Source organism: Heterodontus francisci, chromosome 1 (assembly GCF_036365525.1).
Source record: "Heterodontus francisci isolate sHetFra1 chromosome 1, sHetFra1.hap1, whole genome shotgun sequence".
NCBI lineage: Eukaryota > Metazoa > Chordata > Chondrichthyes > Heterodontiformes > Heterodontidae > Heterodontus > Heterodontus francisci.
This window is the reverse complement of record NC_090371.1, coordinates 14967337-14990691: the sequence shown is the minus strand read 5'-3', so window position 1 is coordinate 14990691 and position 23355 is coordinate 14967337. Positions and strand designations below refer to the sequence as shown.

The window sequence follows — 23355 nt, the reverse complement described above, 5'->3', positions numbered from 1 at the left end:
CTCTCCTTCTGCGCTGCTCCTCCCCTGGCCTCTCCTTCTGCACTGCCCCTCCCCCGGTCTCTCCTTCTGCGCTGCCCCTTCCCCGGTCTCCACTTCTGTGCTGCCCCTCCCCTGGGCATCTCCTACTGCACTGCCCCTCCCCCGGCCTTCTGCGCTGCCCCTCCCCCGGCCTCTCCTTCTGTGCTGCCCCTCCCCCGGCCTCTCCTTCTGCGCTGCTCCTCCCCCGGGCATCTCCTACTGCACTGCCCCTCCCCTGGGCCTCTCCTTCTGCGCTGCTCCTCCCCTGGCCTCTCCTTCTGCACTGCCCCTCCCCCGGTCTCTCCTTCTGCGCTGCCCCTTCCCCGGTCTCCACTTCTGCGCTGCCCCTCCCCCAGGCCTCTCCTTCTGCACTGTCCCTCCTCCGGGCCTCTCCTTCTGCGCTGCCCCTCCCCCGGGCCTCTCCTTCTGCACTGTCCCTCCCCCGGGCCTCTCCTTCTGCACTGTCCCTCCCCCGGGCCTCTCCTTCTGCGCTGTCCCTCCCCCGGCCTCTCCTTCTGCGCTGCCCCTTCCCCGGTCTCCACTTCTGTGCTGCCCCTCCTCTGGCCTCTCCTTCTGCGCTGCTCCTCCCCCGGCCTCTCCTTCTGCGCTGCCCCTTCCCCGGTCTCCACTTCTGCGCTGCCCCTCCTCTGGCCTCTCCTTCTGCGTTGCCCCTCCCCCGGCCTCTCCTTCTGCGCTGCTCCTCCCCCGGCCTCTCCTTATGCGCTGCCCCTCCCCCGGGCCTCTCCTTCTGCGCTGTCCCTCCCCCGGGCCTCTCCTTCTGCGCTGTCCCTCCCCTGGCCTCTCCTTCTGCACTGCCCCTCCCCCGGCCTCTCCTTCTGCGCTGCCCCTCCCCCGGCCTCTCCTTCTGTGCTGCCCCTCCCCCGGCCTCTCCTTCTGTGCTGCCCCTCCCCAAGCATGTGAAGCATCGCTGAAAATGATGAGGTTCATGTTCTTTGGGTCACCTAAGGACAGGAACTTCAGTGCACATTTTGCCAGATGTTTTTTAATGCATTATTTGCCCTTAAAACATTCACAACTTTTGGTTGGTTCACTGTCGTTCTTAATCCAGCCCATCAAAACTAGCATCAGGTCTAGTCTGAGTGCACAACCAGTTTAACAGACAAATCAATTTGCAATTGCTCTGTCTCTTCTTTCGTTACATTATCATCTTTCTATGAGGACTGAGTACAATTAATCGGGATGGGAGTAAAACTCTCTGAATAGGATTGTTGATTTAAAGTTGTTCCAGACTTACTCTGCTTAATCTCTAAACTAATTTAAAGGCCCCACAAGCCTGACTCCCAATCTTAAATTCTTCCCTAATCTTATGAATAACTCATTTCTCAAATTCCGCTGTACCACCCCATAAGAAATCATCAATGTGCGACATGAAGATGCCTAAATGTTTCTCTTTATGAATCTAATAAAACATTTCAGCCTCTGATTTTAGTTGAACACAACCAATTTTCAGCAAAACAGATCGCACTGAGAAATACCACACCCTGGAAGCATTATTAAGGCCATAGATGCATTTGTTTAGTTCCATAGTTCTCCTTTGAATCTGCTCCCTCTTTAGGCCACTTCAGAAACACTTCTCTCTGAAAAGTGTCACGCCGCAGAAACGTGGCTTTTATGTCAGTGGATCCACACTCCCATGAATGTTTGGCCAAAAGAGCTGAAATGATTTTCAAGATTACTTTTCCAGCTGTGGGAGAGCCCACTCTAACATCTGTATAACCCAGTTGCTCTTCAAAACCCCTGACAACTAACCTCGTTTTAGCCTTATAAGTCCCATCTGGAAGGACTTTCTCAGTGAAAATCCATCAATGTGACAAGGCTGTCTGTCCCCTACATCAGAATAAACACCAAACACCCTCCAACTTTCTAATTCCTTTTGTTTTGCCTCTTTTATTCGTTTGTCCTCATGTTTATTGGCAGCCACTAAAACTTCACAGTCATGAGGACTTCTAGTTCTAGTTGAGCACTTATCTTCCGGGAGATCAGTGGAGAGGAATGGGCCTGCGGGGAGAACACGGAGTGGGGAGACGACAAATACAACCCGAAGATCGCGGCCTACAACACTTCTCTTCCGGGAGAGCAGCGGACCTGTGGGAGGAACGCGGAGCGAACAGCCAATAAATACAGCCTGAGGATCGTGGCCTACAGCACTTATCTTCCGGGAGAACAGTGGCAGGAATTCCAGATGTGCCGGAGTTTGAAAACAAAGTGAACAGTGACATCACAAGAAAGCTGCAAGGTGATTGGTTGGTGAGTAACTGCTGTTAGGGAGTATCAGTAAATAGCTGAGTTAGGACTTTACTGTTAGGGTGGGTATGTAAATAGCTGGGTAAAAGTGCCTCAACAACTGGAAGACTAAAAACGAATAAAAAATTAAGTATTAATAATAGGGAACAAGTGAGTAACTGGTGAGTTTATTTTTTAAGTAAGGTTTATTTTAACTAGTGAACTGTATTGTTTTTAGTAGGATTTATCAGTCTAGTAAGGTTTTATTAATAATTCTAAGATGTTGTAGTATTGTTTATTTTTGCAGTAGCAAAGAGTCAACGAATAAATAAAGGAATGGCAGGGGTGCTTCAACTTCGAGAGGGCACCTACTGTGTTATGTGGGCGTTCCAGGATGCTTCCCGTATCCTGGAGAACCATTTGTGCAGGAAGTGTTGTCAATTTCGGCATCTTGAACTCCGTGTTATGGAACTTGAGCGGCAGCTGGCGACACTGTGGTGCATTCATGAGGGTGAGAGCAATGTGGATTGCACGTATATAGATGTGGTCACCCCACAGCTTAAGAGTATGCAGGGAGACAGGGAATGGGTGACCACCAGACAGTCAAATAGAATCAGGCAGGTAGTGCAAGAGACCCCTGAGTGCGTCTCACTCTGCAACAGGTATTCAGTTCTGAATACTGAGGAAAGTGATGCTTCACCTGGGGAGTGCAGCCAGAGCCAAGTCCATGGCACCACGGGTGGCTCGGCTGCACAGGGGGGTGCAGGGAAGACCATAGTGATAGGTGATTCAATAGTCAGGCAAACAGACAGGCATTTCTGTGGTCGCAGACATGAATCCAGGATGGTGTGTTGCCTCCCTGGTGTCAGGGTCAAGGATGTCACTGAGCGGCTGCACAGCATCCTGAAGGGGGGAGGGTGAACAGCCAGCAATCGTGGTGCACATCAGAACCAATGACATATGTAGAAAGAGGGATGTGTTCTTGCAGTCAGAATTTAGAGAGCTAGGTAAGAAATTATCAAGCAGGACCTCGAAAGTAATAATCTCTGGATTACTCCCGGTGCCACACGCAAGTGAGTATAGAAGTAGAAGGATAAGACAGACGAATGCATGGCTGGAAAGATGGTGCAGGAGGGAGGGCTTCAGATTCCTGACACATTGGGACTGGCTCTGGGGGAGATGGGACCAGTACAGTCCGGACGGGTTGCAGCTGAACAGAGCCGGGACTGAGTTCCTTGCGGGATGTTTTGCTGGTGCTGTTGGGGAGGGTTTAAACTAGTTTGGCAGGGAGATGGGGACCTGAGAGTAGACTCAGTTGGGACAAAATCTGAAATGAAGAGAGAAGGCAGAAAGTTAATGGATGAGTCTGGAAGGCAAAACAAACAAAGGTTAGAAAATTTAAAAAAGAGTTTAGCAGTGTTCACGGTATCTATTTCAATGCATGGAGTGTAGCAAATAAAGCAGATGAGCTGAGGGTACAGATAGACACGTGGCAGTATGATATCATAACTAGTACAGAAACATGGCTTCAGGAGAGACAGGAATGGCAACTCAATATTCCTGCTCTTAGGGTTTTCAGATACGGAGGGAGATAAGAAAGGAGGGGGAGTGGCAAATTTGGTCAAGGAAACTATTACAGCTGTGAGGAGGGATGATATGTTGGAAGGTTCATCAAACGAGGCCATATGGATTGAGCTAAGGAACAACAAAGGGGCAATCACCCTGCTGGGAGTGTACTGTAGACCCCCAAACAGTCAGAGGGAGATAGAAGAGCAGATATGTAGGCAAATCTCTGAGAAGAGCATTAACAATAGGGAAATAATAGTAGAGGATTTTAATTGCACCATATTAACTGGGATAATTTTAGTGTGAAAGAAATTGAGGGAACTGAATTTTTGAGGTGCATTCAGGAGAACCTTTTAGCCCAATATGCAGCAAGTCCAGAAGAGAAGGTGCTGTTTTAGACTGAGTTTTAGGAAATGAAGCTGGGCAGGTGGAAGGGGTGGCAATGGGAGAGCATTTTGGTGGTCGTGATCATAATTCAGTCAGTGTTAACATAATTATGGAAAGAACAGAGATAGAACAGGAGTTAGAGTTCTCAGTTGGGGCAAGGCTAATTTTACTAAACTGAGGAGTGATTTAGCGAAAGTAGGCTTGAAACGGCTACTTGAAGGTAAGTCAGTGTCAAAACAGTGGGAGGCATTCAAAGGGGAGATTCAAGGGGTTCAGAGTAAAGGCCTTCTCGGGGATAAAATTGAAACCCAACCTGGGCCTGACCCGACCACAGCCAACCCGAACCCGAACCCGAACCCGAACCCGACCTGGACCTGAGTCTTTTAATTATTTCATGCCCGACCCGACCCCACACGAATATCATTCATTCCTTCCGGCAGCAGGCTATTTCTGCAGATGGAGTTGTGGAGAATCATGAGCCTGATCCATCAGGGCCCGGAGGCAGCACTGTCCAGCCCGACCCGACCCGAGCCCCAATGCTGGACTTGGAATATAGACCTGACCCGACCCAAACACGAGACATACAGTCGGGTTCGGGTCTGGTAGCCAGGCTTCAGTTCCAAGTAAACATTTTCCCTTAAACAGAAAGGGTGAGGCGGCCAAATCTAGAGCGCTCTGTATGTCAGAGCACACTCCTGATGAGCGATGAGTAACATTGTTTACAATGCCTTGCAGACCCCATTTTGAAGGTCAATGTATGAAACGCAAACCAAGCTCAAAACATCACTTCAAAGCAATTGCTATTTTCAACTTAAATGGTTTCACTGGGGATTGAACCCAGGATTTTCTGTGTGTAAAGCAGACGTGATAGCCACTACACCAAGAAACCACAGACGATGACACTATCTTTTCGACTGGTGTTTTTCTGTGTGGGGGAACGCCTTCTAACTGGGATTCACCTGTGAAACTTCACACTCTCGTGTTGTAAATACATGTTCATTCCTCAGCAATGCCTGCAGATCCTAACACACTCTGGGACATCACCTGCAAATATGCGCAAAAACCTCAGACACTTTCCCAAACACTCAATGCAAAGGTACGAATACTCCAAACACACACCAGTAATACTGACAGAATCCAGGGCCATGCCTTCAAATACTGACATCATGGTGGCGGTTTATTGACACACTCAGTGACCTGACACTTCCAACACACTTCAAATACTTCCCATGCAAATACTGACACAGTCATAGATATTGACATTACATACTGACTGTTAACTTTTAAAAAGAGGAAGTTGAAATCACAGTTACTACTGAAAGAATTATGTTACATGATTTCACATTTTCAACAAAAACGTTACTGTACAAGTGTCAAACAAAGAAAAACACAACTAACGTAACAGTACAATTTGGAAAGATTGATATTTGAAACCTCAAATCTTAACAGTCCAAGAAGTCGTAGACTTTAAAATCTAAATGGCAAAAGAGTAAGGCAGTTTGACTTTTAATTCTACCTCAAGAGTCCCCTATAGGTTACAGAATCTTGGCAGTTTGTTCCCTTCTCCTGGGACCAAACCAGCTTAGGAATTCACTACAATTCCTTAGTTTCTCAGCAATTTTCGGAGAATCCAGACTTCCCAGCTTGAGCACGCGACTGCCTCAAAAAAGAAGTGCACCTGGCTCCCGATGCCTCTTTATTGCTGAGCCCAGCTGCTTTCAAAGACAACAGCTTTCTGAAAGCCAAGTGCTTTCTCTGTAACTAACAGCCTTGCTGAATCCAAATGCTTTCCAAAGTCAACCAATGTCTGTCAGCAAGGACACACATCAAAACACCTACAGGCAGCCCCCACATCATCAGGCTCCATAGCAAAGTGGCACATGTGGGATGTCCCACAAAGCAATCTAAAGTAATAATTTCCAACTCCAAATCTTCTCTGTGTTCAGGGAATTCATAACATTTAAACCTCTGATAGAGGCAACTTCAGACACACCATCACCAACAAGAAGTTCAGAGAAGTTCCCATTCTTTAGGGTCTTCACAAATCCCGTTATGACCTGACGCAATAAACATGGGCCATCCTATGATTTGTAACCACCCGAAGCTTGTTTGAAGCTTTGCAAACCCAGTGTTTTCCGTTGTCTTGCATGAAAATGTTCAATTCCCAAATTAAAACTATCTCTCAAAATTTAATGGAACCATGAATTAGATGTTCATAACATAGAATCACAGAATAATACAATGCAGAAGAGGTCCTTCGGCCCATCGATTCTGCACCGATGCATTAAAGACACTTGACCTGTCTACCTAATCCCATTTGAAAGCACTTGGCCCATAGCCTTGAATGTTATGACGTGCCAAGTGCTCATCCAGGTACTTTTAAAAGGATGTGAGGCAACCCGCCTCTACTTCCCTCCCAGGCAGTGCATTCCAGACCGTCACCACCCTCTGGGTAAAAAAGTTCTTTCTCAAATCCCCCTTAAACCTGCTGCCCCTCACCTTAAACTTGTGTCCCCTCATAACTGACCCTTCAACTAAGGGGAACAGCTGCTCCCTATCCACCCTGTCCATGCCCATCATAATCTTGTACAACTCGATCAGGTCACCCCTCAGTCATCTCTGCTTAGGCGAAAACAACCCAAGCCTATCCAACCTCTCTTTATTGCTTAAATGTTTCATCCCAGGCAACATCCTGGTGAATCGCCTCTGCACCCCCTCCAGTGCAATCACATCCTTCCTATAATGTGGCGACCAGAATTGCACACAGTACTCCAGCTGTGGCCTTACCAAAGTCCGATACAACTCCAATATGACCTCCTTGCTTTTGTAATCTATGCCTCCATTGATAAAGGCAAGTGTCCCATATGCCTTTTACACCACCCTATTAACCTGCCCTCTGCCTTCAGAGATCTATGGACAAACACGCCAAGGTCCCTTTATTCCTCGGAACTTCCCAGTCTCAGGCCATTCATTGAATACTTCCGTGTCACATTACTCCTTCCAAAGTGCATCACCACACACTTTTCAGGGTTAAATTCTATCTGCCACTTTTCTGCCCATTTGACCATCCCGTCTATATCTTTCTGTAACCCAAGACACTCAACCTCAGTGTTAACGACTCAGCCAATCTTTGTGTCATCCTGCAACTTACTGATCCTGCCCTCCCACATAGTCATCTATGTAATTTTTATAAATGACGAACAATGGGGGACCCAGCACTGATCCCTGTGGTACGCCACTGGACACTGGCTTCCAGTCACTAAAACAGCCGTCTGTCATCACTCTCTGTCTCCCACAGCGAAGCCAATTTTGAAACCACCTTATCGAGTGACTCTGTATCCCATGTGCATTTGCTTTAGAACATAGAACATAGAACATTACAGCGCAGTACAGGCCCTTCGGCCCTCGATGTTGCGCCGACCTGTGAAACCATCTGACCTAAACTATTCCATTTTCATCCATATGTCTATCCAATGGCCACTTAAATGCCCTTAAAGTTGGCGAGTCTACTACTGTTGCAGGCAGGACGTTCCACGCCCCTACTACTCTCTGAGTAGATAAGTCTTTCTTGATAAGTTTCCCATGTGGGACCTTGTCAAAGGCTTTGCTGAAATCCATGTAAACTGCATCAACTGCACTACCCTCATCTACACACCTGGTCACATGCTCAAAAAATTCAATCAAATTTGTCAGGCATGACCTCCCTCTGACAAAACCATGCTGAATATTCCTAATCAAATTTAGCCTCTCCAAGTGGACATAGTTTCTCTCCTTCCGAAATTTCTCCAATAGTTTCCCTACTACTGACGTGAGACTCAATGGTCTGTAGTTGCCTGGTTTCTCTCAACAACCTTTCTTAAATAGTGGGACCACATTAGCTGTTTTCCAGTCCTCTGGCACCACCCTGTGGCCAGAGAAGAATTAGAAATTTGGGTCAGAGCCCCCTGCAAGCTCCACCCTCGCCTCCCACAGCATCCTGGGACACAAATCGCCCGGACCTGGAGATTTGTCTGCTTTTAAGCCTGCCGAAACCTCCAATACCTTGTCACTCCCTATGACAATTTGCTCAAGAACCTCACAGTCTCTCTCTTTCTGAGTTCCATATCGACATCCTCATTCTCTTGGGTGAAGACAGATGTGAAGCATTCGTTCAACACCCAACCAATGTCCTCTGGCTCCACCCACAGATTTCCCCCTTGGTCCCTAATGGATCCTACGCTTTCCCTGGTTATCCTCTTCCCATTGATATACTTATCGAATATCTTGGGATTTTCCCTACTTTTACCAGCCAGAGCTTTATCATATCCACTCTTTGCTCTCCTAATTGCTTTCTTCAGCTCCATCCTACACTTTCTGTACTCCACTAATGCTTCCGTTGATTTGCTCTCCTTGTATTTGCTAAAAGCCTCTCTTTTCCTTCTCGTCGTACCTTGAATGTTTCTGGTCATCAATGGTTCTCTGGGCTTGTTGCTCCTACCTATTACCCAAGAGGGAACATGTTGGGCCTGTACACTCCCCATTTCCTTTTTGAATGCCCCCCACTGCTCTTCTGTAGATTTCCCAACGAGTAACTCTTTCCAGTCTACCTTGGCCAGATCCTGCCTTAATTTACTAAAATTTGCTCTCCCCCAATCCAAAACCTTTTTTTGCAACTGGTCTATTTCTTTATCCATAGCAAGCTTAACATGACATAGTCAGAAAAATCCACTATCAATGCAGACGCACTCACAGAAAGCTACTGTAAATACTGACACGCAGAAATCTTTTGGACATAACGTCTCTCTCAAAAGTTTCTGTAAATACAGGCACATTGACGCAAACCTACCCTATATAGTGACACCTTGGAGAAAACTACATAAATACTGGCACACGGAAATCTTCCGTAAATGTACACACTCAGAAAGCTACTGCTTATACAAACATATTCAGAAATATACTGTAAATAGTGACACACTCAAACATATGGTAGATGCAAGCACACTTCTCGGAACGTCCTATAAATACTGATGAACTCAGAAACTACTGCACATCTGACATACGTCTTAAGACATCGCTGAGGACCAATCTGAGGAAGGCTGTGAAAATACTAGCACATTATAGTACCATTACGCGACAGTAACAGCACACTCCTGATGAGCGATGAGTAACATTGTTTACAATGCCTTGCGTACCCCATTTGGAGGGTCAACGGATGAAACGCAAACCAAGCTCAAAACATCACTTTAAAGCAATTGTTATTTTCCAACTTAAATGGTTTTACTGGGGATTGAACCCAGGATTTTCTGCGTGTAAAGCAGACGTGATAGCCACTACACCATGAAACCACAGATGAGGACAGTATCTTTTCGACTGGTGTTTTTCTGTGTGGGGGAACGCCTTCGAACTGGGATTCACCTGTGAAACTTCACACTCTCGTGTTGTAAATACATGTTCATTCCTCAGCAATGCCTGCAGATCCTAACACACTCTGGGACATCACCTGCAAATATGGGCAAAAACCTCGGACACTTTCCCAAACACTCAATGCAAAGGTACGAATACTCCTAAACACACACCAGTAATACTGACAGAATTCAGGGCCATGCCTTCAAATACTGACATAATGGTGGTGGTTTATTGACACACTCAGTGACCTGACACTTCCAACACACTTCAAATACTTCCCATGCAAATACTGACACAGTCATAGATATCGACATTACATACTGACTGTTAACTTTTAAAAAGAGGAAGTTGAAATCACAGTTACTACTGAAAGAATTATGTCACATGATTTCACATTTTCAACAAAAAACGTTACTGTACAAGTGTCAAACAAAGAAAAACACAACTAACGTAACAGTACAATTTGGAAAGATTGATATTTGAAACCTCAAATCTTAACAGTCCAAGAAGTCGTAGAGTGAAAATCTAACTGCCAAAAGAATAAGGCAGTTTGACTTTTAATTCTACCTCAAGAATCCCCTATAGGTTACAGAATCTTGGCAGTTTGTTCCCTTCTCCTGGGACCAAACCAGCTTAGGAATTCACTACAATTCCTTAGTTTCTCAGCAATTTTCGGAGAATCCAGACTTCCCAGCTTGAGCACGTGACTGCCTCAAAAAAGAAGTGCACCTGGCTCCCGATGCCTCTTTATTGCTGAGCCCAGCTGCTTTCAAAGACAACAGCTTTCTGAAAGCCAAGTGCTTTCTCTGTAACTAACAGCCTTGCTGAATCCAAATGCTTTCCAAAGTCAACCAATGTCTGTCAGCAAGGACACACATCAAAACACCTACAGGCAGCCCCCACATCATCAGGCTCCATAGCAAAGTGGCACATGTGGGATGTCCCACATAGCAATCTAAAGTAATAATTTCCAACTCCAAATCTTCTCTGTGATCAGGGAATTCATAACATTTAAACCTCTGATAGAGGCAACTTCAGACACACCATCACCAACAAGAAGTTCAGAGAAGTTCCCATTCTTTAGGGTCTTCACAAATCCCGTTATGACCTGACGCAATAAACATGGGCCATCCTATGATATGTAACCACCCTAAGCTTGTTTGAAGCTTTGCAAACCCAGTGTTTTCCGTTGTCTTGCATGAAAATGTTCAATTCCCAAATTAAAACTATCTCTCAAAATTTAATGGAACCATGAATTAGATGTTCATAACATAGAATCACAGAATGATACAATGCAGAAGAGGCCCTTCGGCCCATCGATTCTGCACCGATGCATTGAAACACCTGACCTGTCTACCTAATCCCATTTGCCAGCACTTGGCCCATAGCCTTGAATGTAATGACATGCCAAGTGCTCATCCAGGTACTTTTAAAAGGATGTGAGGCAACCCGCCTCTACTTCCCTCCCAGGCAGTGCATTCCAGACCGTCACCACCCTTTGGGTAAAAAAGTTCTTTCTCAAATCCCCCTTAAACCTCCTGCCCCTCACCTTAAACTTGTGTCCCCTCATAACTGACCCTTCAAGTAAGGGGAACAGCTGCTCCCTATCCACCCTGTCCATGCCCATCATAATCTTGTACAACTCGATCAGGTCACCCCTCAGTCATCTCTGCTTAGGCGAAAACAACCCAAGCCTATCCAACCTCTCTTTATTGTTTAAATGTTTCATCCCAGGCAACATCCTGGTGAAACGCCTCTGCACCCCCTCCAGTGCAATCACATCCTTCCTATAATGTGGCGACCAGAATTGCACACAGTACTCCAGCTGTGGCCTTACCAAAGTCCGATACAACTCCAACATGACCTCCTTGCTTTTGTAATCTATGCCTCCATTGATAAAGGCAAGTGTCCCATATGCCTTTTACACCACCCTATTAACCTGCCCTTCTGCCTTCAGAGATCTATGGACAAACACGCCAAGGTCCCTTTATTCCTCGGAACTTCCCAGTCTCAGGCCATTCATTGAATACTTCCGTGTCACATTACTCCTTCCAAAGTGCATCACCACACACTTTTCAGGGTTAAATTCTATCTGCCACTTTTCTGCCCATTTGACCATCCCGTCTATATCTTCCTGTAACCCAAGACACTCAACCTCAGTGTTAACGACTCAGCCAATCTTTGTGTCATCCTGCAACTTACTGATCCTGCCCTCCCACATAGTCATCTATGTAATTTTTATAAATGACGAACAATGGGGGACCCAGCACTGATCCCTGTGGTACGCCACTGGACACTGGCTTCCAGTCACTAAAACAGCCGTCTGTCATCACTCTCTGTCTCCCACAGCGAAGCCAATTTTGAAACCACCTTATCGAGTGACTCTGTATCCCATGTGCATTTGCTTTAGAACATAGAACATAGAACATTACAGCGCAGTACAGGCCCTTCGGCCCTCGATGTTGCGCCGACCTGTGAAACCATCTGACCTAAACTATTCCATTTTCATCCATATGTCTATCCAATGGCCGCTTAAATGCGCTTAAAGTTGGCGAGTCTACTACTGTTGCAGGCAGGGCGTTCCACGCCCCTACTACTCTCTGAGTAGATAAGTCTTTCTTGATAAGTTTCCCATGTGGGACCTTGTCAAAGGCTTTGCTGAAATCCATGTAAACTGCATCAACTGCACTACCCTCATCTACACACCTGGTCACATGCTCAAAAAATTCAATCAAATTTGTCAGGCATGACCTCCCTCTGACAAAACCATGCTGAATATTCCTAATCAAATTTAGCCTCACCAAGTGGACATAGATTCTCTCCTTCAGAAATTTCTCCAATAGTTTCCCTACTACTGACGTGAGGCTCAATGGTCTGTAGTTGCCTGGTTTATCTCAACAATCTTTCTTAAATAGTGGGACCACATTCGCTGTTTTCCAGTCCTCTGGCACCACCCTGTGGCCAGAGAAGAATTAGAAATTTGGGTCAGAGCCCCCTGCAAGCTCCACCCTCGCCTCCCACAGCATCCTAGGACACAAATCGCACGGACCTGGAGATTTGTCTGCTTTTAAGCCTGCCGAAACCTCCAATACCTTGTCACTCCCTATGACAATTTGCTCAAGAACCTCACAGTCTCTCTCTTTCTGAGTTCCATATCGACATCCTCATTCTCTTGGGTGAAGACAGACGTGAAGCATTCGTTCAACACCCAACCAATGTCCTCTGGCTCCACCCACAGATTTCCCCCTTGGTCCCTAATGGATCCTACGCTTTCCCTGGTTATCCTCTTCCCATTGATATACTTATAGATTTTCCCTACTTTTACCAGCCAGAGCTTTCTCATATCCCCTCTTTGCTCTCCTAATTGCTTTCTTCAGCTCCATCCTACACTTTCTGTACTCCACTAATGCTTCCGTTGATTTGCTCTCCTTGTATTTGCTAAAAGCCTCTCTTTTCCTTCTCATCGTACCTTGAATGTTTCTGGTCATCCATGGTTCTCTGGGCTTGTTGCTCCTACCTATTACCCAAGAGGGAACATGTTGGGCCTGTACACTCCCCATTTCCTTTTTGAATGCCCCCCACTGCTCTTCTGTAGATTTCCTGACAAGTAACTCTTTCCAGTCTACCTTGGCCAGATCCTGCCTTAATTTACTAAAATTTGCTCTCCCCCAATCCAAAACCTTTTTTTGCAACTTGTCTATTTCTTTATCCATAGCAAGCTTAACATGACATAGTCAGAAAAATCCACTATCAATGCAGACGCACTCACAGAAAGCTACTGTAAATACTGACACGCAGAAATCTTTTGGACATAACGTCTCTCTCAAAAGTTTCTGTAAATACAGGCACATTGACGCAAGCCTACCCTATATAGTGACACCTTGGAGAAAACTACATAAATACTGGCACACGGAAATCTTCCGGAAATGTACACACTCAGAAAGCTACTGCTTATTCAAACATACTCAGAAATCTACTGTAAATAGTGACACACTCAAACATATGGTAGATGCAAGCACACTTCTCGGAACCTACTATAAATACTGATGAACTCAGAAAATACTGCACATCTGACATACGTCTTAAGACATCGCTGAGGACCAATCTGAGGAAGTCTGTGAAAATACTAGCACATTATAGTACCATTACGCGACAGTAACAGCACACTCCTGATGAGCGATGAGTAACATTGTTTACAATGCCTTGCGTACCCCATTTGGAGGGTCAACGGATGAAACGCAAACCAAGCTCAAAACATCACTTAAAAGCAATTGTTATTTTCCAACTTAAATAGTTTCACTGGGGATTGAACCCAGGATCTTCTGCGTGTAAAGCAGACGTGATAGCCACTACACCATGAAACCACAGATGAGGACAATATCTTTTCGACTGGTGTTTTTCTGTGTGGGGGAACGCCTTCTAACTGGGATTCACCTGTGAAACTTCACACTCTCGTGTTGTAAATACATGTTCATTCCTCAGCAATGCCTGCAGATCCTAACACACTCTGGGACATCACCTGCAAATATGGGCAAAAACCTCGGACACTTTCCCAAACACTCAATGCAAAGGTACGAATACTCCTAAACACACACCAGTAATACTGACAGAATCCAGGGCCATGCCTTCAAATACTGACATCATGGTGGCGGTTTATTGACACACTCAGTGACCTGACATTTCCAACACACTTCAAATACTTCCCATGCAAATACAGACACAGTCATAGATATCGACATTACATACTGACTGTTAACTTTTAAAAAGAGGAAGTTGAAATCACAGTTACTACTGAAAGAATTATGTCACATGATTTCACATTTTCAACAAAAAACGTTACTGTACAAGTGTCAAACAAAGAAAAACACAACTAACGTAACGGTACAATTTGGAAAGATTGATATTTGAAACCTCAAATCTTAACAGTCCAAGAAGTCGTAGACTTTAAAATCTAAATGCCAAAAGAATAAGGCAGTTTGACTTTTAATTCTACCTCAAGAGTCCCCTATAGGTTACAGAATCTTGGCAGTTTGTTCCCTTCTCCTGGGACCAAACCAGCTTAGGAATTCACTACTATTCCTTAGTTTCTCAGCAATTTTTGGAGAATCCAGACTTCCCAGCTTGAGCACGTGACTGCCCCTGGCTCCCGATGCCTCTTTATTGCTGAGCCCAGCTGCTTTCAAAGACAACAGCTTTCTGAAAGCCAAGTGCTTTCTCTGTAACTAACAGCCTTGCTGAATCCAAATGCTTTCCAAAGTCAACCAATGTCTGTCAGCAAGGACACACATCAAAACACCTACAGGCAGCCCCCACATCATCAGGCTCCATGGCAAAATGGCACATGTGGGATGTCCCACATAGCAATCTAAAGTAATAATTTCCAACTCCAAATCTTCTCTGTGTTCAGGGAATTCATAACATTTAAACCTCTGATAGAGGCAACTTCAGACACACCATCACCAACAAGAAGTTCAGAGAAGTTCCCATTCTTTAGGGTCTTCACAAATCCCGTTATGACCTGACGCAATAAACATGGGCCATCCTATGATTTGTAACCACCCTAAGCTTGTTTGAAGCTTTGCAAACCCAGTGTTTTCCGTTGTCTTGCATGAAAATGTTCAATTCCCAAATTAAAACTATCTATCAAAATTTAATGGAACCATGAATTAGATGTTCATAACATAGAATCACAGAATAATACAATGCAGAAGAGGTCCTTCGGCCCATCGAGTCTGCACCGATGCATTGAAACACCTGACCTGTCTACCTAATCCCATTTGCCAGCACTTGGCCCATAGCCTTGAATCTTATGACGTGCCAAGTGCTCATCCAGGTACTTTTTAAAGGATGTGAGGCAACCCGCCTCTACGTCCCTCCCAGGCAGTGCATTCCAGACCGTCACCACCCTCTGGGTAAAAAAGTTCTTTCTCAAATCCCCCTTAAACCTCCTGCCCCTCACCTTAAACTTGTGTCCCCTCATAACTGACCCTTCAAGTAAGGGGAACAGCTGCTCCCTATCCACCCTGTCCATGCCCATCATAATCTTGTACAACTCGATCAGGTCACCCCTCAGTCATCTCTGCTTAGGCGAAAACAACCCAAGCCTATCCAACCTCTCTTTATTGCTTAAATGTTTCATCCCAGGCAACATCCTGGTGAATCGCCTCTGCACCCCCTCCAGTGCAATCACATCCTTCCTATAATGTGGCGACCAGAATTGCACACAGTACTCCAGCTGTGGCCTTACCAAAGTCCGATACAGCTCCAACATGACCTCCTTGCTTTTGTAATCTATGCCTCCATTGATAAAGGCAAGTATCCCATATGCCTTTTACACCACCCTATTAACCTGCCCTTCTGCCTTCAGAGATCGATGGACAAACACGCCAAGGTCCCTTTATTCCTCGGAACTTCCCAGTCTCAGGCCATTCATTGAATACTTCCGTGTCACATTACTCCTTCCAAAGTGCACCACCACACACTTTTCAGGGTTAAATTCTATCTGCCACTTTTCTGCCCATTTGACCATCCCGTCTATATCTTCCTGTAACCCAAGACACTCAACCTCAGTGTTAACCACTCGGCCAATCTTTGTGTCATCCTGCAACTTACTGATCCTGCCCTCCCACATAGTCATCTATGTAATTTTTATAAATGACGAACAATGGGGGACCCAGCACTGATCCCTGTGGTACGCCACTGGACACTGGCTTCCAGTCACTAAAACAGCCGTCTGTCATCACTCTCTGTCTCCCACAGCGAAGCCAATTTTGAAACCACCTTATCGAGTGACTCTGTATCCCATGTGCATTTGCTTTAGAACATAGAATATAGAACATTACAGCGCAGTACAGGCCCTTCGGCCCTCGATGTTGCGCCGACCTGTGAAACCATCTGACCTAAACTATTCCATTTTCATCCATATGTCTATGCAATGACCACTTGAATGCCCTTAAAGTTGGCGAGTCTACTACTGTTGCAGGCAGGGCGTTCCACACCCCTACTACTCTCTGAGTATATAAGTCTTTCTTGATAAGTCTCCCATGTGGGACCTTGTCAAAGGCTTTGCTGAAATCCATGTAAACTGCATCAACTGCACTACCCTCATCTACACACCTGGTCACATGCTCAAAAAATTCAATCAAATTTGTTAGGCATGACCTCCCTCTGACAAAACCATGCTGAATATTCCTAATCAAATTTAGCCTCTCCAAGTGGACATAGATTCTCTCCTTCAGAAATTTCTCCAATAGTTTCCCTACTACTGACGTGAGACTCAATGGTCTGCAGTTGCCTGGTTTATCTCAACAACCTTTCTTAAATAGTGGGACCACATTAGCTGTTTTCCAGTCCTCTGGCACCACCCTGTGGCCAGAGAAGAATTAGAAATTTGGGTCAGAGCCCCCTGCAAGCTCCACCCTCGCCTCCCACAGCATCCTGGGACACAAATCGCCCGGACCTGGAGATTTGTCTGCTTTTAAGCCTGCCGAAACCTCCAATACCTTGTCACTCCCTATGACAATTTGCTCAAGAACCTCACAGTCTCTCTCTTTCTGAGTTCCATATCTACATCCTCATTCTCTTGGGTGAAGACAGATGTGAAGCATTCGTTCAACACCCAACCAATGTCCTCTGGCTCCACCCACAGATTTCCCCCTTGGTCCCTAATGGATCCTACGCTTTCCCTGGTTATCCTCTTCACATTGATATACTTATAGATTTTCCCTACTTTTACCAGCCAGAGCTTTCTCATATCCCCTCTTTGCTCTCCTAATTGCTTTCTTCAGCTCCATCCTACACTTTCTGTACTCCACTAATGCTTCCGTTGATTTGCTCTCCTTGTATTTGCTAAAAGCCTCTCTTTTCCTTCACATCGTACCTTGAATGTTTCTGGTCATCCATGGTTCTCTGGGCTTGTTGCTCCTACCTATTACCCAAGAGGGAACATGTTGGGCCTGTACACTCCCCATTTCCTTTTTGAATGCCCCCCACTGCTCTTCTGTAGATTTCCTGACGAGTAACTCTTTCCAGTCTACCTTGGCCAGATCCTGCCTTAATTTACTAAAATTTGCTCTCCCCCAATCCAAAACCTTTTTTTGCAACTTGTCTATTTCTTTATCCAAAGCAATCTTAACATGACATAGTCAGAAAAATACACTATCAATGCAGACGCACTCACAGAAAGCTACTGTAAATACTGACACGCAGAAATCTTTTGGACATAATGTCTCTCTCAAAAGTTTCTGTAAATACAGGCACATTGACGCAAACCTACCCTAAATAGTGACACCTTGGAGAAAACTACAAAAGTACTGGCACACGGAAATCTTCCGGAAATGACACACTCAGAAAGCTACTGCTTATACAAACATACTCAGAAATCTACTGTAAATAGTGACACACTCAAACATATGGTAGATGCAAGCACACTTCTCGGAACCTACTATAAATACTGATGAACTCAGAAAATACTGCACATCTGACATACGTCTTAAGACATCGCTGAGGACCAATCTGAGGAAGTCTGTGAAAATACTAGCACATTATAGTACCATTACGCGACAGTAACAGCACACTCCTGATGAGCGATGAGTAACATTGTTTACAATGCCTTGCGTCCCCCATTTGGAGGGTCAACGGATGAAACGCAAACCAAGCTCAAAACATAACTTTAAAGCAATTGCTATTTTCCAACTTAAATGGTTTCACTGGGAATTGAACCCAGAATCTTCTGCGTGTAAAGCAGACGTGATAGCCACTACACCATGAAACCACAGATGAGGACAACATCTTTTCGACTGGTGTTTTTCTGTGTGGGGGAATGCCTTCTAACTGGGATTCACCTGTGAAACTTCACACTCTCGTGTTGTAAATACATGTTCATTCCTCAGCAATGCCTGCAGATCCTAACACACTCTGGGACATCACCTGCAAATATGGGCAAAAACCTCGGACACTTTCCCAAACACTCAATGCAAAGGTAAGAATACTCCTAAACACACACCAGTAATACTGACAGAATCCAGGGCCATGCCTTCAAATACTGACATCATGGTGGTGGTTTATTGACACACTCAGTGACCTGACACTTCCAACACACTTCAAATACTTCCCATGCAAATACTGACACAGTCATAGATATCGACATTACATACTGACTGTTAACTTTTAAAAAGAGGAAGTTGAAATCACAGTTACTACTGAAAGAATTATGTCACATGATTTCACATTTTCAACAAAAAACGTTACTGTACAAGTGTCAAACAAAGAAAAACACAACTAACGTAACAGTACAATTTGGAAAGATTGATATTTGAAACCTCCAATCTTAACAGTCCAAGAAGTCGTAGACTTTAAAATCTAAATGCCAAAAGAATAAGGCAGTTTGACTTTTAATTCTACCTCAAGAGTCCCCTTTAGGTTACAGAATCTTGGCAGTTTGTTCCCTTCTCCTGGGACCAAACCAGCTTAGGAATTCACTACAATTCCTTAGTTTCTCAGCAATTTTCGGAGAATCCAGACTTCCCAGCTTGAGCACGTGACTGCCCCTGGCTCCCGATGCCTCTTTATTGCTGAGCCCAGCTGCTTTCAAAGACAACAGCTTTCTGAAAGCCAAGTGCTTTCTCTGTAACTAACAGCCTTGCTGAATCCAAATGCTTTCCAAAGTCAACCAATGTCTGTCAGCAAGGACACACATCAAAACACCTACAGGCAGCCCCCACATCATCAGGCTCCATAGCAAAGTGGCACATGTGGGATGTCCCACATAGCAATCTAAAGTAATAATTTCCAACTCCAAATCTTCTCTGTGTTCAGGGAATTCATAACATTTAAACCTCTGATAGAGGCAACTTCAGACACACCATCATCAACAAGAAGTTCAGAGAAGTTCCCATTCTTTAGGGTCTTCACAAATCCCGTTATGACCTGACGCAATAAACATGGGCCATCCTATGATCTGTAACCACCCTAAGCTTGTTTGAAGCTTTGCAAACCCAGTGTTTTCCGTTGTCTTGCATGAAAATGTTCAATTCCCAAATCAAAACTATCTCTCAAAATTTAATGGAACCATGAATTAGATGTTCATAACATAGAATCACAGAATAATACAATGCAGAAGAGGTCCTTCGGCCCATCGATTCTGCACCGATGCATTCAAGACACTTGACCTGTCTACCTAATCCCATTTGCCAGCACTTGGCCCATAGCCTTGAATCTTATGACGTGCCAAGTGCTCATCCAGGTACTTTTAAAAGGATGTGAGGCAACCCGCCTCTACTTCCCTCCCAGGCAGTGCATTCCAGACCGTCACCACCCTCTGGGTAAAAAAGTTCTTTCTCAAATCCCCCTTAAACCTCCTGCCCCTCACCTTAAACTTGTGTCCCCTCATAGCTGACCCTTCAACTAAGGGGAACAGCTGCTCCCTATCCACCCTGTCCATGCCCATCATAATCTTGTACAAATCGATCAGGTCACCCCTCAGTCATCTCTGCTTAGGCGAAAACAACCCAAGCCTATCCAACCTCTCTTTATTGCTTAAATGTTTCATCCCAGGCAACATCCTGGTGAATCGCCTCTGCACCCCCTCCAGTGCAATCACATCCTTCCTATAATGTGGCGACCAGAATTGCACACAGTACTCCAGCTGTGGCCTTACCAAAGTCCGATACAGCTCCAACATGACCTCCTTGCTTTTGTAATCTATGCCTCCATTGATAAAGGCAAGTATCCCAGATGCCTTTTACACCACCCTATTAACCTGCCCCTCTGCCTTCAGAGATCTATGGACAAACACGCCAATGTCCCTTTATTCCTCGGAACTTCCCAGTCTCAGGCCATTCATTGAATACTTCTGTGTCACATTACTCCTTCCAAAGTGCATCACCACACACTTTTCAGGGTTAAATTCTATCTGCCACTTTTCTGCCCATTTGACCATCCCGTCTATATCTTCCTGTAACCCAAGACACTCAACCTCAGTGTTAACCACTCAGCCAATCTTTGTGTCATCCTGCAACTTACTGATCCTGCCCTCCCACATAGTCATCTATGTAATTTTTATAAATGACGAACAATGGGGGACCCAGCACTGATCCCTGTGGTACACCACCGGACACTGGCTTCCAGTCACTAAAACAGCCGTCTGTCATCACTCTCTGTCTCCCACAGCGAAGCCAATTTTGAAACCACCTTATCGAGTGACTCTGTATCCCATGTGCATTTGCTTTAGAACATAGAATATAGAACATTACAGCGCAGTACAGGCCCTTCGGCCCTCGATGTTGCGCCGACCTGTGAAACCATCTGACCTAAACTATTCCATTTTCATCCATATGTCTATCCAATGACCACTTAAATGCCCTTAAAGTTGGCGAGTCTACTACTGTTGCAGGCAGGGCGTTCCACGCCCCTACTACTCTCTGAGTAGATAAGTCTTTCTTGATAAGTTTCCCATGTGGGACCTTGTCAAAGGCTTTGCTGAAATCCATGTAAACTGCATCAACTGCACTACCCTCATCTACACACCTGGTCACATGCTCAAAAAATTCAATCAAATTTGTCAGGCATGACCTCCCTCTGACAAAACCATGCTGAATATTCCTAATCAAATTTAGCCTCTCCAAGTGGACATAGTTTCTCTCCTTCCGAAATTTCTCCAATAGTTTCCCTACTACTGACGTGAGACTCAATGGTCTGTAGTTGCCTGGTTTCTCTCAACAACCTTTCTTAAATAGTGGGACCACATTAGCTGTTTTCCAGTCCTCTGGCACCACCCTGTGGCCAGAGAAGAATTAGAAATTTGGGTCAGAGCCCCCTGCAAGCTCCACCCTCGCCTCCCACAGCATCCTGGGACACAAATCGCCCGGACCTGGAGATTTGTCTGCTTTTAAGCCTGCCGAAACCTCCAATACCTTGTCACTCCCTCTGACAATTTGCTTAAGAACCTCACAGTCTCTCTCTTTCTGAGTTCCATATCGACATCCTCATTCTCTTGGGTGAAGACAGATGTGAAGCATTCGTTCAACACCCAAACAATGTCCTCTGGCTCCACCCACAGATTTCCCCCTTGGTCCCTAATGGATCCTACGCTTTCCCTGGTTATCCTCTTCCCATTGATATACTTATCGAATATCTTGGGATTTTCCCTACTTTTACCAGCCAGAGCTTTATCATATCCACTCTTTGCTCTCCTAATTGCTTTCTTCAGCTCCATCCTACACTGTCTGTACTCCACTAATGCTTCCGTTGATTTGCTCTCCTTGTATTTGCAAAAAGCATCTCTTTTCCTTCTCGTCGTACCTTGAATGTTTCTGGTCATCCATGGTTCTCTGGGCTTGTTGCTCCTACCTATTACCCAAGAGGGAACATGTTGGGCCTGTACACTCCCCATTTCCTTTTTGAATGCCCCCCACTGCTCTTCTGTAGATTTCCTGACAAGTAACTCTTTCCAGTCTACCTTGGCCAGATCCTGCCTTAATTTACTCAAATTTGCTCTCCCCCAATCCAAAACCTTTTTTGCAACTGGTCTATTTCTTTATCCATAGCAAGCTTAACATGACATAGTCAGAAAAATCCACTATCAATGCAGACGCACTCACAGAAAGCTCCTGTAAATACTGAAACGCAGAAATCTTTTGGACATAACGTCTCTCTCAAAAGTTACTATAAATACGGGCACATTGACGCAAACCTACCCTATATAGTGACACCTTGGAGAAAACTACATAAATACTGGCACACGGAAATCTTCCGTAAATGTACACACTCAGAAAGCTACTGCTTATACAAACACACTCAGAAATCTACTGTAAATAGTGACACACTCAAACATATGGTAGATGCAAGCACACTTCTCGGAACGTACTATAAATACTGATGAACTCAGAAACTACTGCACATCTGACATATGTCTTAAGACATCGCTGAGGACCAATCTGAGGAAGTCTGTGAAAATACTAGCACATTATAGTACCATTACGCGACAGTAACAGCACACTCCTGATGAGCGATGAGTCACATTGTTTACAATGCCTTGCGTCCCCCATTTGGAGGGTCAACGGATGAAACGCAAACCAAGCTCAAAACATCACTTTAAAGCAATTGCTATTTTCCAACTTAAATGGTTTCACTGGGGATTGAACCCAGGATCTTCTGCGTGTAAAGCAGACGTGATAGCCACTACACCATGAAACCACAGATGAGGACAATATCTTTTCGAATGGTGTTTTTCTGTGTGGGGGAACGCCTTCTAACTGGGATTCACCTGTGAAACTTCACACTCTCGTGTTGTAAATACATGTTCATTCCTCAGCAATGCCTGCAGATCCTAACACACTCTGGGACATCACCTGCAAATATGGGCAAAAACCTCGGACACTTTCCCAAACACTCAATGCAAAGGTACGAATACTCCTAAACACACACCAGTAATACTGACAGAATCCAGGGCCATGCCTTCAAATACTGACATAATGGTGGCGGTTTATTGACACACTCAGTGACCTGACACTTCCAACACACTTCAAATACTTCCCATGCAAATACTGACACAGTCATAGATATCGACATTACATACTGACTGTTAACTTTTAAAAAGAGGAAGTTGAAATCACAGTTACTACTGAAAGAATTATGTCACATGATTTCACATTTTCAACAAAAAACGTTACTGTACAAGTGTCAAACAAAGAAAAACACAACTAACGTAACAGTACAATTTGGAAAAATTGATATTTGAAACCTCAAATCTTAACA

General features: G+C 44.9%; 1 protein-coding gene and 4 non-coding genes across 5 annotated transcripts; all 5 read right to left on the bottom strand.

Moving 5' to 3' along the window:
• Positions 1–234: 234 nt before the first annotated feature.
• LOC137345120 (octapeptide-repeat protein T2-like) lies at positions 235–966 on the bottom strand. The gene has a single exon (XM_068012156.1). It carries the CDS (start codon positions 964–966, stop codon positions 235–237), a length of 732 nt encoding a protein of 243 aa, XP_067868257.1.
• An 8500-nt stretch (positions 967–9466) lies between these two features.
• Positions 9467–9539, bottom strand: trnav-uac (transfer RNA valine (anticodon UAC)). Its single transcript has one exon. It is a non-coding gene; the product is annotated as a tRNA-Val (tRNA).
• Positions 9540–13891: 4352 nt separating this feature from the next.
• On the bottom strand, positions 13892–13964 carry trnav-uac (transfer RNA valine (anticodon UAC)). Its single transcript has one exon. It is a non-coding gene; the product is annotated as a tRNA-Val (tRNA).
• A 4336-nt stretch (positions 13965–18300) lies between these two features.
• trnav-uac (transfer RNA valine (anticodon UAC)) lies at positions 18301–18373 on the bottom strand. Its single transcript has one exon. It is a non-coding gene; the product is annotated as a tRNA-Val (tRNA).
• Positions 18374–22721: 4348 nt separating this feature from the next.
• Positions 22722–22794, bottom strand: trnav-uac (transfer RNA valine (anticodon UAC)). The gene has a single exon. It is a non-coding gene; the product is annotated as a tRNA-Val (tRNA).
• Between the last annotated feature and the right edge of the window lie 561 nt (positions 22795–23355).